Here is a 15,085-nt window from a genome sequence, read left to right as displayed (position 1 = left end):
CTTTGTACACGGAATAGGGTCTGTTTTCGAGAACAAGAAAACCCATGGGATTGCATATAAGTACGGGTGAGATCTTTTCACTTCGAGATGATTCAAGAGTCAATCAACAAGCTCTTTTGCAATCACAAGTTCGACAAGAAAGCAAAAGCATCAAACGATACCAACAACACCCTAATCATCAAACAACTCACACTTACAAAATCCAGCAACAAGTCAGCAAACCGCCTCAAGCACACCAAAGTTCATTATGTGTAAGATCACCGAAACTGAGTACAAATGTGGACATTCCACTACGACCTCTCGCCCTTGTGAGAAGGCCAAAGAGTCCAACAGCACATGGGGCTGCTTACGCTCCTCCAAGGCCAAGTACTGCTCCCACCCCCGAGAGAAAAAGCAGGAGCATGAGGGCCTTTGCGACAAGTGCCGGGGAAGGGCAGCCAGTAAGACTAGGCAGAACAGATCAGCTAGCAAGTCTAGAGAGCCTGCCCCCGCTCATAACGATAACATAAAACTCTTGAAGGGGTCAGCTACTGAACGTCATGAGTTCTTCCTCCAACAAGGGGCACCCTCGAAAGAGTCCAGAGGCAGGTCCAGAGATAAGTCCAGAAACGAATTTGAAGGCAGTCGTAGTAATAAAAGATCAAGCATGATCAACCTCCCTCATGACAAGGCAGCAGTTCCGCCGCAGCGAGGATCCATCACCAACTACAAGAGTAAGCCGTTGCCCAATCTTCCTCCCAACTCTTCGAAATCTTCAAAGATCGGAGGGTCATTTGCTTCAACCTCGAGAAGCACCTCCAGAGACGGCCGCCCTCTAGTCCCTCCTCCGCGGCATGGCCCTTATTTTTCAGATCGCGATGCTACAGCGGTGCCTGCGCCGCTCCGACCCCGTCGACCCTCCGAATCCCAGGTGAGACCGCCAAGGGGAAACATTCGGGAATCTCAAATGTTCACGAACCCCGGCCCCGCGCCGTCCATCCCTTACCCTATGCCACAGGAGAGAGGCCGCAATCCCGACCCCAGGCCGTTGCCCCTGCAACAGCAGCAGAAAGGGCAAGTATCATATCCGCCGAATGCCTCTCGTCACCACACCGAGGTACCCCGAAGAAAACTGTCAAAGACAAGACACAACGAAGCTACTGACAATGCCACTTTCAGAGGCGGAGGTAGAAGTAGATCAGCCAGCAAGACCCGCGAGCGGTCTCTTTCTCGCAGCCGTCGTGGCAGCAAGCACGACAAGGGTGAAAAGAAGCACCACCAAAAGCAACCCAGCGCTGCTAGCTCTTTTATGAACAAGCTCAAGGCTGGTCTCGGTTACGATGAATATGATGACGATGGAAGCGACTCGGATGAATGGGTTTGCGCTGACAGTCGTGCGCTTGAGAGAGGGGAGAGTCGGAGAAGAATGAGCTACCAGGCAGGTGACTATTACATGCATGGTAGGTAAGCGGCAGGTGTAAGGTTGAACCGAAGAAGATGGGAAAGTGCTGGGTACTTTCCATGATTTTCGAATCGTCTTCTTTTTAGCAGGTGGTATGAGGTACTAGGGGTGGGCGCGATGGGCTATACCGTTATTGTTTTGTCTATTTGTTGGTTTTACATCGGTTTGTTTGCAATTACCATTTATTCGAAAATCCCCCCAAAAAAACAGTGGCGTGTCGGTTTTGTTCAGTTTCTTTTTCTTGGATCTCCTTTGTTAGGTATGAGCGGAGGTTAGCAACGGGCGATGATGGTCAAAACAGGTTTTCGACAGTGTCATAGAAACGGTAAAGCTTTGGGAGACGGGAATTGTGGAATTTTGTGCTACATTATGAAATCAATAAATATTCGTACTGATTTTCTAGAGGAAGTTTGACGTCCAGTGTGCTTTGTGCAGTGTGGGAAAACGATGCGAAGAAGATACTTCGGAGTGATTCTTCGCAAGTGACCCGTAAACATATATAAAGTTGTCCGAATGTCTAACTGCTCAATAAAGCCTCGTGCGAATTCTAATGGCACATTTCATCGGGGCGTGTGGTGATACTGCCTTCCAAATGGTTCGTCGGTGTTGCTGTTGTGTCCAAAGAATAAGAGCATACAGATCCAAGGTATTTCAACAAATAAACCCCTTGTGGTGTAGTTGGATATCACGTTCGGCTGTAATTGTCTAGATTGTATACCGAAAGGTCACCGGCTCGATTCCGGTCGAGGGGAATCTTCTTTTTTCGACTTTTTTTGGTCGCTGCTGATGACACTGCCGCACCCATATCCCTGTCTTTGATTCATTTTTGTCTTTCTTTTTGTGGAACCGAAGATTGATGTTCTCTCTCTCCATTGGCTGTTCTCTTTCTCGTAAATCGCAACAGGTCGAGGAGAGGTAGGTGTCGTAAAGGCTGCCGGGCCATACCCCGCGGTCATCCGTGGCGGTCTTTTTGCGCCGAATTTGCTCTTCGACCGAGAACTGAGCAGCGCAGATTTAAGTCAGCATGTATCCGTAAACTTGTTCGTAGTAGTTTCGCCTGTGTAGGAATGGAAAATCGACCGTGTTGTCGTTCGTGATGTTGATATCGAAAGTGCTCACCCAGGTGAAGACCCATGACTTCGATTGGTGAATGCGAGCCCGGAGCCCCGCTTTATTTTCTGCCGGCGTAGCGGTGCCGTGTGCGACGACGCTTCGCTCCAGAAACGGGGCCCGATTTTTCCTCGCCAGCTTCGAGACGCAGGCAGTCAGGTCGCGGGATTGCGGAGCTCCGTCCAAGCCAGAACCACCGAAGCCCGAACCAACAGCCTCCGTCACTACCTCTCGACAACTTCCCCTTCGTTGCGCCTCGGACCGCACCGTACCGCCAGTCCCAACCATGAGCAGGGCACTTTTGCGCTCCGTCCTGGAGCTGCGCACTCCCGTCACGCGCCTCCCACCATCTTTCCTCCTCCCCTTCCGTCCTGCCGCCGCCGCCGCCGCGCCCGCCACTCGTTTCCTCCACCAGACTGCCCAGCAAGTTGAGCCTACCAGCCAGTCCGATGCTGCTGCTGCTGCTGCCGCCACCCTGCTTAAGGCCAGCCCACCAAAGGTCACTACCGCCACAACACCAGAGGCCCCCGCAGCCGTTCCCACCAGCACACCATCTTCTCAACAACCCTCGATAAGCCAGCAAGTTAAGGAGCTCCTCCCCGTGCTCGCCGCGCAGCCGGGCCACTACACGACCATCCACATCCACGGCAAGCCGTACCTCGTGACCGAGGGTGACACGGTAAAGCTACCGTTCAAGATGCCCGGCGTGGCACCTGGCGACGTGCTGCGCCTGAACCGGGCCTCGGTCATCGGCAGCCGCGACCTGACCCTTCAGGGCGCGCCGTACGTGGACGAGCGCCTGTTTGAGTGCCGCGCCATCGTCATGGGTACCGAGAGCGAGCCGATGCGCGTCATGATCAAGAAGAAGCGGAGGTGCAGGAAGAAGAAGCATGTTTTCAGCAAGCACAAGTACACGGTTCTCAGGATCAACCAGTTGAAGATCAATGATGTGTCGAGCCTTTGAATGGGTCACAGTGGTTTGCTACTGCTGAAGGAAGGGAGGGGGCAGAAAAGAAAGAGGGAAGGGAAGGGACAGAAAACAGTGAGGCTGGAATGCCACTGTTGAAAGGAGATGATGGGGCAAGGGGTGGTGGGCAAATAGTGGAGGAGGAGGGGAGAAGGAGAGGAGGAAGCCGACAACCCCGGGCAGGCCAATACCGAACAACACCGTTCAGCCCAAAACAGCCGACCGCATGGCACACCGATAGCACACAAACACTTGACAAAGGGGATGGAGGAAGTTTACAATGTTATGCTGCTGCTAGATGGATTCCAAATGTGCTACAGATGGCGGACGCGGTGGGATTTATCAAGCACCGTTCGTTGAAGCCGAGGTCTTTAAAAAGGGGTAGCAAGGCCTGCCTGGGCTTCTTCCGTCATATATCTGTATGTCCTTCGATTAGAAAAGGGGTGATTACAGATCAACTATAGACTAGTTGTGTAGGATCAAGGGGATATACCGACATATTCGACATGTATCATATTTGTTCTTGTTCATATTATAAAACGGGGATCGGAATCATGGCTAGTACCAAGCGTGCATATTGAGCTTGATGAAGTTTGTTATGTCTCCAGAGGTTGAAGCAGTCTAAGGCAGACTACTTCGAAGATGGCTGAAGCATAACGTTGGGCTTTTAGGCCAAACGTTGATATTCAAACCACCATCGCTGAAACAGGCTTACACTCTGGCCTCCTTATGGACACCAAAGCAAGTCAAGCCTTCGCTACGACATATTACATGAAATCTATCATTCAGCAAGGGAGAGGCGATGAGACGGATAAGTAAACGCTTCTATGAGTTGTCCCGATGAAGAGCTTTTAAACAATGACAATATGGACGGCTTAAAGCAAATAAGAAGAAGTAAAGCTATAGTCAGGGAAAAGGAACGGAAACGCCCGCCCACCATTAATCCAATGCACCTTTTCCAGTCATAATCTTCATCACTAACAAGTAGCTGAGTAAAAAGAGAAACAAAGCAAGCTCCACACCAAGAAAATAATAACGGCCATCTTTCCACCATTATACAACCCATGCGTGCGACCAGATAGACATGGTGTTCAGCGAACACGATATCCATAACCCGTTTGATCCATCATTCGTTAGCCACAGAACAAACCCGAACATAGCCGCTCCCAGACGCAATCGCTTGCTTCCCAACCGCCACACGTCTTGTGGAAGGTATCTATACAAAACTCCCAGTAACCAACCGAGGTCTGATCGGGGGGGTATCCAACAGAAACTTCCGACAACAACAAGGGTATCGTATCCAAGCCATAACGCTTAACAAGAACAATCCATCCATCTTCCAACATGTGTGAACAACAACAACAACAACAACAATAAGAAAAGGTAAGAGGAGAAAACGGCCTCCGAGTTATTACCTTTGGTGGCCGCCACCCCCACTCCCACCTCCACCTCCACCGGCATTATTACCGGCACCCATGACGGCCTTCCTCACAGTCGCCCAGTACGCCTGCGGCCAAGTGTTCACCACCTCCGCCTCCGTGGGCATCCTCTCCTTGCATCTCTGTACCACACTCTGTATAAGCCTCGACAATAGCTCCTCTGTGACAGGCAGGACCCTGCCATGCTCCGCCGCCGCGTACACCGATGGATCGAACTCCTGCGGGTACAGGAACGGGTCCGTGTCGGCCAGCAGCTCGTCGCACGTGGGGCGCTCGCGCTGCTCGCGGTTGAGACATCGGCGCATGGTGCGGATGACCGAGGGGGGCACGCGGCTGCCGTCCTCGGTGGCCACCGGGAAATCGATCTGGTACGACCAGTTGATGATGGCCTGGCATCGCGACATCTGGTTGGCAATCTTGCCAAAGGGCGGCAGGCCGTACACCATCTGGTACAGGATGCAGCCGAGCGACCAGACGTCCGAGGGCTTGCCGAGCTTCATGAGCTTGGGCGCGCCGTGCTGGCGGTGGTTCAGCGGCGGCGGAATGCAGAATTTGCCGTTCTGGGCGGACGTGAAGGCGTATTGGTTCGAGTCCATCAAAGATTCGGGCGACATGTAGTTGGGCGTGCCGATTTGCGTTTCTCGGTGCACGTTGACTGTCATTTCAGTCTGGATGGCGTTGGCGATGCCGAAATCGATGAGCTTGAGGCGGCCCTGGACAAGGACAAAGTTGGCCGGCTTGAGATCACTGTGCACAACGTCGCGGGCGTGCACGGCTTGCACGCATTCGAGCATCTCTTTCCAGTAATACCGAATGAAGGTTGGGTCGAGACGAGCGCCTTCTGCGGTGCTTTGGCGGCTTTTAAGAAGCGTGTTGAAATCGAGTTCACCTACTTCCATGAGCTGTGGTGGGGTTAGGTTAGTACTCAGTACGAATCCTTTGGAGTTGACAAATCACTTACCACACTGAGTACCTGCTTCTCCAGATTCAGCTCATGGTCGATCAGTTGAATGACCCGTTCCACACCGTTCAAACGTTTCAGCAAATCAATCTCGCCCTTGAATCCCTTCACGGTGTTTTCGTCGGCATGTTCAAGAGACACCCTTTTCAAGGCCAACATCTTCCCACTCTCAGCGGAAACACGGTAAACCTTGCCAGAACCACCCCGTCCAATACAGTCAATGCGGGTGTATGTTCGGCCGTTCACTCGCAAAAGGACCTGCCTTTTCTTGGCCGCCCCAGCTGTTGCAGAAGCCCCAGCCGCAGCTGTTGCAGTCTCGACAACTGACATCTTTGGTGGAGGTGGAGGCGCCGGCCTGTGCGGTGTGTTCTGACTCTTATGCGCCAGCGCTTTGCGGTCGGGTGAAATCGAAAGCCTCTTAAGATCTCGCCCAATGTCTCGCCCAATGTCGAGGGCCATTGGTTCGGGGATTACCGGTTTCGGGATCTCGTGATCGAGCATTGTGGACGGGGTCAGCTTGGCCCTCTTGAAGGTCGGCGGTGCCTCGTTCTCCTTGTCGTTGTTCATGGGCATATCTGGATGAGGCTCAGCGATCTTGTAACCCAGTTCCCCGTTATCTCTTTCCATCGCTCTGAAGTTGGATTCTCGCCTGCGAACCGCTCCAGCTTTGCCGCTCACAGGACTTCCGGATGCGGCATAGTCGCGATAGTTATTGTTGGACCCGTAGAACGACAAATGTTGCTCGCCCATAGCGGCTTCGACATGACTCTGCATGTGGCTCTCGTAATTCCCATCGTTGTCTTGGTTCATGCTCATAGCTTCGTTTTCTCCATGTGCTGCCTCGTCCTCATCGCTCTGCCTTCTCCGCCCTCGCCGCGCTGGGCCGCTGAGAAAGCTCCCTGGAACCTTTGCGACTCTCTTGATACGCATTGAGCTTTGTGGTGCTACCGTTTGTGGCCTTCCAATGGTTGCAGGATCCTCGGGATTCTCGTGATCGCTATATCCTGTGCCGCGTTTCCCGGAAACACCGGCGAACGAACTACCCGACGACCCTCCTCCTCCCCCTAGAGAAATCCGACCTTTGCTGCCTGAAGACCCAGAGCCGACCGCAATCCTGACCGTCCTGATGACGGGCGTTTGGGCATCTCCCGCTGAATCTGATCCTGCATCTCCTTGCTGCTGTAGAAACGATGGAATTTCTTTCTCGACCTCTCTTTCCCTGCTCTCTGTCCTGGTTCTCCTCTGGTTTGCCGTCGTCGATGAGAGTCTCCGGACATTTCCTGAAAAGCTGACTGGACCCTGCACGGGATTGCTGAGGCGGACCACTCGTTTCCTAGGTACTGGGCTGCCATCGCGGTTGTTGCTGCTGTCGTTCTGGACTGGCGATGTCGGCCTGTCCATGGGCTGCAGGCTTCCTCCTCTGATACTCCGCCTCGCTTCCCGCGCCCTCACACCTTCCGACCTTTCCTCTGACTTTGACGACAACAACGCGCTTCTTCTAGTAACCCGTGATGGTGGTCGAGCTGGGGGTGATAACTGCAGATCCTCTGGAGCGCCATGTTGCGCAAAAGATGAGGCTTCGGATGCATGGCCGTCGTTAAGCAGAGCCTTGGTTAAGGCGCTGAGTTTCATGGGTACGGGGATCTCGTCGTCCGAGCTGTCGTTGAGGTTGGAATACTGTTGAGATTGCGACTGGGGGTTCGACTCGCTGCGATTGAGCATGGGCCGCGATGGCGGACGTCGCAAAGCTTGTCTAGCGGATGTCCTTCTTCCCATAGACGTAAAGTGGCTTCCACCGCCCATGGGCGTTGGCGAAATGGACGACATGTCGTTCATGTGTTTTGTTTACCGCCCCTGTTGTTTTGGTTGCGGTTGCAAATGCGCTGGCTCGGCGTTGGGTGGACCTAACTTTTCGTCCTGTTGCGAGCTTGGAACCTTGCCCGTCTTTCGCAGCCACGGACGATCCTGCTCTTGTTTTGCGCCTGGTGTGCCGCCTTTTCCAATCCAGTCCAATATTGAAGAAAATGATACCTAATAAACACAGAGCTGCGTGGACGATTGCGAATTTACGTGCCAGAGTAGCGCATGGAACCAAGAATAACGAGGGTAGCGAGAAATCATGTGGTGCGGCGCGGATGAAGCATGTCGTGGACGGAAGCTAGAGGAGACGATGGGGGGTTTCGCTCTGGATTGGGGTCCTGGGTGCGTGCTGACTGTTGGCTTTCGCTAGGAGCGAGTATTTTGACTTGTGGAGCTGCGACCAATCAAAACACGGGGTGATGTTACATGGTTGCTCGCGGCAACCGCTGAAATGGATCCTTTCTCTGGGAAACGCAAACTCCAGTGATGGGCTTGCCAAGCTTTGTTTACAGCAACAACAACAAAAACAACAGGGAAGCCCGACTTGAAGAAACCACATGCAACCGTGCGTATCGATAAATGGATGGAGACGACAATGGAGCTGATGTCAAGTGAAAGTCAAGGGGTTTGTTTACCAACGTTCTCGCAGGGCGCCGCCGCTGGGACGCCATATTAGTGCGATGACAGAAACGGAAAAGAAAAGCTCACAAACATGCATGTTCAAGCAACATATTCCCAGCAATTTTAGCTGCAGGCGCAGACGTCCAGAACAGCGCAGCACGCACATGTATGATCACGAAGGGACAAAAAGGTCCGAAGAAAACCTTGCGACTTGTATTGTTCCGCCTATGTGCCGTTTGACGCCCTTATGAAAGACGTGCCCTTGTAATCCCAAGAACTCCAGCTCTGCTGCCGCCGTCGAGGCGAATGTGATGCAGGTGACGTTCGAACCGCGTGTACAATCCGTCAAGGTTTCTCGGAAAATACCATGCCATGTTACCGGACAGTGGTATGAGACGCTTAGTCGAAGAGACCGAAGCCCATATCCTCGTCGGACTCCTCCTTCTCTATACCCGACAGTTAGCAGCTGAATACGACGGCGCAAGCGATTGAATGTGTCCTTACCCTCAACCTTCTCCTCCTTCTTCTCCTCAGCAGCGCCACCAGCAGCGGCAGCGGCACCACCGGCAGCGGGGGCAGCAGCACCGCCGGAGGGGACGGAAGCGAGCTTGGAGGAACCCTCAGCGATCAACTGTGATATCTCGTGTTAGCTACGTGCGCCGGACACTCAAGTTTGCTCTCTAGACAATGGTCGTACCTCGTTGAGGTCCTTGCCCTCGAGCTCAGAGATGAGCTTGTCAAGGCGCTCGGAGTCGGCCTCAATGCCAACGGACTCAAGGACGGCCTTGACATCAGCGGCAGAGGGGGCGGTGTTGCCACCGAGGGTGAGGAGGAGGTAAGCGGCCAAGTGCTTCATTTTGTCTGTCTTGAAGGTCGCGTTGTTAGACGGAAATCCTACGGCTGTGGAAAGCTGGACCAAAAACTTACTGAGCTGGAGAACCAGAGATGTCAATCAGGTTTAACCGCTGAGTTGTGGCGGAGAAAGACTCTTCTTAGGTTCTTGGGGGTGGAAGTTCACTGTTTCGGAAAGAAGTTCGCGGACGGGACCCGATCACGGATTATTTTTACAATTTCGTTCCTGTGAAGCCCCGCAATTTTGCGCCCCACGAAAGCCCACAAGCCTCAAATCACCTGACCAATCCACTCGACTTAGGGCAGATCCCGTGCGTTCTTTCTCGCCAAGCTCCTTCCCGTCGTTGCCTGCCGGCCGCTTGCAATTACATAAAAAGCTGGCCAATTCATAACGCCTTGGGCGCTCTTGGCAATTACACAACTTTTTCGGTGACGTGCGGCTTGGCACGCTGCTGGTCTGGACCGTCTGGGCCTGTGACTTTGACCTCGGAGACCGCGATTCACCGCTCCGACCAGAAGTGACTGGGTGGGTCGTTCACTACGCTGACCATCCTGGCTCCCGTCTCTGTCTCTGCCCAGCAAAAGTTGCGAAACCAAGTCCCCGATCACGCAGGACTCTTTGTTCTTCTTTCGCCAACAACCCATCTCCAGCCCAATTCTTATTCTTGGTTTCGGCACTATCGGGCGACTGGCGACCTCGCATACTCACACTCATTCTTCGCCGTCTTTTTGGCCAAAGCATTCGCGCCTGTCCCACTGTGCATCTTGCATCGTCAGCGGAAGGCGATCTGTGACGAAAGCATATAAAACCCTGCCACCTACTTCCTTCTCCTCTTGTTCGATGCCTGGACAACTCTCCGTCTTTTGAACGCAGGAGAAGGATAAGCAAAGCTGGTAAAAAGAAGGTTATTCCACCGATACAACCGCAGCCATGCCGGTAAGTTGCCATTCTTTAGTGCGCTTGCCCTTTAAAAGGCTGGCTGACACGTGTGCAGATTTCGGATTTGCTTGCATCGATAACGGGCGAAAAGCCATCGTCATCATCGATCTCTACGAAAGATGTCCCAGTAGCATCTAAACGGAAGGCCGACGATGACCTTCGAGGTTCTGCGCCAAAGGCCCCGCGTACCGAACCAGCGACAAATGGAAGTGCCCGGCCGAATGGAAACGTATCGAAACCTTCTACAGCGCGCCCCGCCGACCGACCGACGGAGCGCCCCACAGGAAATGCGAACCCAACGCGTCCCGCAGAAAAAACAACTGGCTACACTGGCACCGCGCAACCACGTTCGTCCACGAAACCAACAGCTCCGGTGTTAACCAAGACCACATCGACGCAGTCAAAGGTGGGAGGAACAAGCTCGAATGGGAATAAGGCTCCACTTTCGCGACCGCTCGTCAGCCGACCTGCCCCTAGCGCTCCTGTCGCCGGCTCTGGACCTCCGAAGAAACGCTCGTATGCAGAGATTATGGCAAGGGCCCAGGCCAATCAGCCCATGCTGTCATCCGTTGGGAAGATTCAGCACAAGAAGGTGGAGAAGCAGTTGACCTTGAAGGAACGCAAGGAACTAAAGGCCGAGGAAGCGAAGAAGGGCAAGAAGGATGTAAGGCCACCGACTACCGGGAGGAGCGGTGTGACAGCTGGGCCAACCCGCAATGGTACCAATGGCACGACTGCGAACCGTCAGCGGAGTATCACCCCCTCAGCCCCGGCTGGCGCCAAGTCCAAGACAGGCCAAAATGCCGTGGAGGAGAAGAAGGTAAAGAAGGCTGCTCTAGCGACGACTGGATACCAAGGCACGGCACGTCCCCGCCCAGGGGCCACCACCACAAAACCAGGAGCATCCACCTCGGCAGGCGCGAGTAGGGGCCGTGGGCTGTCCGGTTATGGCGCCTCATTCTCACGTCCCCGGAGACGCGAGGAGGAGGATGAGGAGTTGGACGATTTTATCGAGTACGACGAAGATGAGGATGATGGGTACGGCTATGGTCGTCGCGGTGGTTACGAGTCACTGGAAGAGGATGACTCAGACATGGAGGCAGGATTGTCCGACATCGACGCGGAGGAACGCCGGGCAGAGTTGCAGGCTCGCAGAGAAGACATGGAGCAGGAGGCGCTGGAGAAGAGGTTGAAGCGCGAGAAGGAGGAAAGAAAGCGGGCAGCACTTGCAAAACTCAAGTCCAGAGCCGGAGACCGCTGATATGTCGTGGTTGCGTGGCGTGTCTCCTTCTTTCTTTTGCCTCTAAATTGGGAAGGTTTCGGCGCATCGTGATAATTTCAAGGCAGGAATTCGTTTTCTGGAGACGGTTTTGCAATGGCGTTGGCTGGAAGACAGGACGGACACCCAGAAACATTTTGCATCAGCGTCTGGAGTTTAGTCATTTTGCACGGATTCCGGTTTCATTGGCGGGCGTTGGCTGGCAATAGAGCCCGTCGGACGGATTATAGTATAGGTTGTCATGACACGGTGTAGCGTATCTAGATATCTCAACACCCCAAGCATATCACGTTTTTGGGTTTTGCCTTTGTTGACATGACACATACCTACTGTGCTCGTTGAAGCGGGTTATGCGAGCCACACAACTAGTGTCCCTTGGTAATGATCTAGTTGTAGGAGCCATTCTACGAATGGTAACGGTGACCTCCAGATCTATACAGAAGTTGTCCACTGGCCTTCCATCAAGGTTCTCGTCCTCAACGGGCGGCTCTGGCTGCCGTGGTGCACTTCCAATGCCCTGCAGCTGGCTGGCACCTTCATCCGAACCCACTCCACGTTTTCCTGGACATGGCACGGATCTATTAAGGAGATATCAACCAATGACAGGTGATAAAACCGCCCCACTATGTCCACCTTTCTACGGGTCTCCGCCACTGGAGGAGTCGCCCGATAAGGAAAGCTAGCCTTGAATGGTTTTTTTATCGGCTTCAAGACGTCCGTTCAGCAGGCATTTGCATAGGTAGAGGTACTGAAGCATATTGACCTAAACCGCATCGTCATTCTCGTCGCCCTTCGTCGCCCTACAACATCTAAAGGCCAGATTGCGTCGCCACATATCTTGAACCGCAAGACCCTCAAAGGGCCTAAAACACCAATATGGTACGGATATCATGTCTTCGAATTGCCCTTCTCAATCCACAGCCACTCTCCTCAACATCATGACCCCTTCCGATCACTTGAGAGCAGACCATGCTAACCGACGTTTTCCTAAATACAGCCTCAGAACGAATACATCGGTATAGTTTCCTTCGCACTCGATCTTGATTACCGTCGACCTGTTCCCAGTCCCTAACCGATTATCTCGTTTCGCAGAACGCGCCCAGAAGCTTCACGGTAAGCGTCTGGACACCGAGGAGCGCGCACGCAAGAAGGCTGCCCGTGAGGGCCACAAGCAGAGCGAGAATGCACAGAACTTGCGTGGCCTGAGGGCCAAGCTCTTTGCCAAGGAGCGTCATGCCCAGAAGATCCAGATGCGCAAGGCCATCAAGCAGCACGAGGAGCGCAATGTCAAGGGCGCCCCCGAGGAGAAGGACCCTTCGAACCCCGTTCCCGCTTATCTGCTCGACCGGTCGAACCCCACGAGTGCGAAGGCTTTGAGGTACGTCACTTGAATGGGAGGACACATGAGAAGCGAACAGCCGAGGCGGAGGTGGAGGCCAATGTGATTGCGATGATGGCAGTGGTCATGGAGGTTGGAAAGGGTCCCATACGATGACGAGAGACTGACCGTTTTCTTCGTGCAGTTCCCAGATCAAGAGCAAGCGTGCCGAGAAGGCCGCTCGTTTCTCGGTCCCTATTCCTAAGGTCAAGGGTATCAGCGAAGAGGAGCTTTTCAAGGTCGTCAAGACGGGCAAGAAGGTGCACAAGAAGGGCTGGAAGCGCGTCGTCACTAAGCCAACATTCGTCGGACCCGATTTCACCAGACGCCCAGTCAAGTACGAACGCTTCATCCGGCCCATGGGTCTCCGTTACAAGAAGGCCAACGTCACCCACCCTACCCTCAATGTCACGGTCCAGCTCCCCATTCTCGGCGTCAAGAAGAACCCCAGCAACCCCCTTTATACCCAGCTTGGTGTTCTGTCCAAGGGTACCATTATCGAGGTCAACGTTTCCGATCTTGGTATGGTCACCGCGTCGGGCAAAATTGCCTGGGGTCGTTATGCTCAGATCACCAACAACCCTGAGGTATGACCAACGCAACCTCGCTTCTTAACTCTACATGGACGAACTGCTAATCCTTAACTTCCAACAGAACGACGGATGCTTGAACGCTGTGCTCCTGGTTTAAGCGCAAGAGTGAACGAGGGTGATGGTTTGATTTGTCTAATTATATGTCTAGTCTCTTGGGCGGCAACTGTAAAGGGATTGCGTTATATCTGATTTTGCATCTGGGACTGGCGTCTGGTGTTTTGAAAGAGGACCTACACTCACGGCCGCGCAGAATATCTCGTCCGGGGGTTCAGTTAGGTAGTATAGTGGTTAAGATACACACACAATCTGCGGTAGAACATTATACCCTCCGATCAATTGTTTTGGGCTGGTTGTCTCACTTCATTGTTTGGAAGACATGGAATATAAAGATAACACACATAGACATATCTTCTCTGATTGCTGCTGCGTTTGATCGAGGTTCACTCCCATGGGTCTCGAGCAGCTGGCAAGCGATCAGCCTTACAAAGGTCTAGTCTAAATGGCCGTATGGAACCCTGCATCCTGAGTCGATGGAAATTTACTAGTCGATTCCATATACAACACCGCAAGCAACTAACATAGGGGCAATACATTGACTTCTACATCAGCTCAGAGCAATTAGCTTGTCTTCTGTATCTTAAGTTGAGAAGGAGAGCAGTTTCGAGCTCATCGTTCCATGGTCAACCCAGCCTCCAAGAATCAAAAGTAGGTATCTAGATCGACGAGTAACTTCTGTACTCTTCAAGCCCATTTGCCACCGCTCAACGGTCAACGAAACGCTGATACCGTACCAACCAAGAGCTACTGGAAGCGATACAAAGAAGCAATTTGCCCATGTTTCTGGATCCCAGCTTTGATGGCACCGGGAAAGGAAAGCGCAGGAATCGGTAAGTTACATCGCGGTCACCCTCTCCTTAAAGCTGGGAATCTAACAGAGAATGTGCAAACGAGCTTTTCAACTAGATCAAGCTAAGGTGAACAACCGAAACCCTAACGGATGAAACCGGAAGAACCAGTCATGACTGGATTCGGATGATTTATTCTTTCGAGAGGCTCTGGCCTCGTCAACCAGCCGTCAGAAGATAAGTAGTCCACTCTATGAGGCAGTCGCAAACCAGACAAAGTGAAGTGTTTGAGGCTGGTTTACTTTTTTGCTCCTGGTCCCGACTACCACCGTGGCCATCGCTGATGAAGGAAATGAGAAGAATATGTCCGTAGAGGTAGGCAAGGCACCCGTTATTCGCGAGAAGAGAGGACAAGAAGCTGATTAGGAATAATTAGCATCTGTTGAAAGTTCCCAAGCTGATCCTTTCATGGAGACGAAAAAAAGATATTTTGAACCATTGAGGCGGAGTTCCAGTGCTTTGGCACACCTCATCATTGATACGTCATGTTCATTGCGGCCGAGCTCTTCGCATATGTCTGGTTTGGCAGTGGAAGAGCCTAAGCCGAGAGCACAGCCTTTCCGTTGGTTTACACCGAGGCACCACATACTACATCTTTTTTCCGGCTTGTGCTAAGTACATCGTCGCGAGAGATATCTCCCAAGAAAGTTTACACTCGCCGAACCACTGCTACCAGCGAGCTGAAGATCCGCAAAATTCTCAACAAACCACCGGGCCTCATCTCACCCAGCATGTGCCA

At 52.9% G+C, this 15,085-nt stretch overlaps 6 protein-coding genes and 1 non-coding gene across 7 annotated transcripts; 5 read left to right on the top strand and 2 right to left on the bottom strand.

The window, feature by feature from the left end:
- Positions 1-247: 247 nt before the first annotated feature.
- B0T23DRAFT_437999 (uncharacterized protein) lies at positions 248-1,793 on the top strand (the record flags this gene model as incomplete). The annotated part of the gene is made up of 1 exon (XM_062840643.1): positions 248-1,793. The coding sequence occupies one exon, from the start codon at positions 248-250 to the stop codon at positions 1,445-1,447; it is 1,200 nt and encodes a 399-aa protein (XP_062695487.1). The 3' UTR covers positions 1,448-1,793.
- A 311-nt stretch (positions 1,794-2,104) lies between these two features.
- Positions 2,105-2,193, top strand: B0T23DRAFT_t111. Its single transcript has one exon. It is a non-coding gene; the product is annotated as a tRNA-Tyr (tRNA).
- Positions 2,194-2,837: 644 nt separating this feature from the next.
- Positions 2,838-3,515, top strand: B0T23DRAFT_426356 (ribosomal protein L21-like protein; the record flags this gene model as incomplete). The annotated part of the gene is made up of 1 exon (XM_062839980.1): positions 2,838-3,515. One exon carries the CDS (start codon positions 2,838-2,840, stop codon positions 3,513-3,515), a length of 678 nt encoding a protein of 225 aa, XP_062695486.1.
- A 1,264-nt stretch (positions 3,516-4,779) lies between these two features.
- B0T23DRAFT_78272 (kinase-like protein) lies at positions 4,780-7,894 on the bottom strand. The gene is made up of 2 exons (XM_062841781.1): positions 5,919-7,894; positions 4,780-5,859 (listed from the first exon to the last, which is right to left on the bottom strand). Exons 1-2 carry the CDS (start codon positions 7,752-7,754, stop codon positions 4,930-4,932), a joined length of 2,766 nt encoding a protein of 921 aa, XP_062695485.1. The 5' UTR covers positions 7,755-7,894; the 3' UTR covers positions 4,780-4,929.
- Positions 7,895-8,610: 716 nt separating this feature from the next.
- On the bottom strand, positions 8,611-9,485 carry B0T23DRAFT_78225 (putative ribosomal protein P2). The gene is made up of 4 exons (XM_062841780.1): positions 9,327-9,485; positions 9,097-9,264; positions 8,904-9,030; positions 8,611-8,845 (listed from the first exon to the last, which is right to left on the bottom strand). The coding sequence occupies exons 2-4, from the start codon at positions 9,253-9,255 to the stop codon at positions 8,799-8,801; spliced, it is 333 nt and encodes a 110-aa protein (XP_062695484.1). The 5' UTR covers positions 9,256-9,264; positions 9,327-9,485; the 3' UTR covers positions 8,611-8,798.
- A 697-nt stretch (positions 9,486-10,182) lies between these two features.
- Positions 10,183-11,452, top strand: B0T23DRAFT_426353 (uncharacterized protein; the record flags this gene model as incomplete). Its single annotated transcript, XM_062839979.1, has 2 exons — positions 10,183-10,188; positions 10,247-11,452. The coding sequence occupies 2 exons, from the start codon at positions 10,183-10,185 to the stop codon at positions 11,450-11,452; spliced, it is 1,212 nt and encodes a 403-aa protein (XP_062695483.1).
- A 713-nt stretch (positions 11,453-12,165) lies between these two features.
- On the top strand, positions 12,166-13,867 carry B0T23DRAFT_373798 (ribosomal protein S8e/ribosomal biogenesis NSA2). Its single transcript, XM_062836817.1, has 5 exons — positions 12,166-12,349; positions 12,468-12,486; positions 12,563-12,848; positions 12,994-13,435; positions 13,503-13,867. The coding sequence occupies exons 1-5, from the start codon at positions 12,347-12,349 to the stop codon at positions 13,536-13,538; spliced, it is 786 nt and encodes a 261-aa protein (XP_062695482.1). The 5' UTR covers positions 12,166-12,346; the 3' UTR covers positions 13,539-13,867.
- The last annotated feature ends 1,218 nt before the right edge of the window (positions 13,868-15,085 follow it).

This window comes from Neurospora hispaniola (assembly GCF_033458365.1).
Source record: "Neurospora hispaniola strain FGSC 10403 chromosome Unknown B0T23scaffold_2, whole genome shotgun sequence".
In the NCBI taxonomy this organism is placed as follows: domain Eukaryota; kingdom Fungi; phylum Ascomycota; class Sordariomycetes; order Sordariales; family Sordariaceae; genus Neurospora; species Neurospora hispaniola.
The sequence above is the reverse complement of the archived record's forward strand: the minus strand, read 5'-3'. Positions and strand labels throughout refer to the sequence as shown.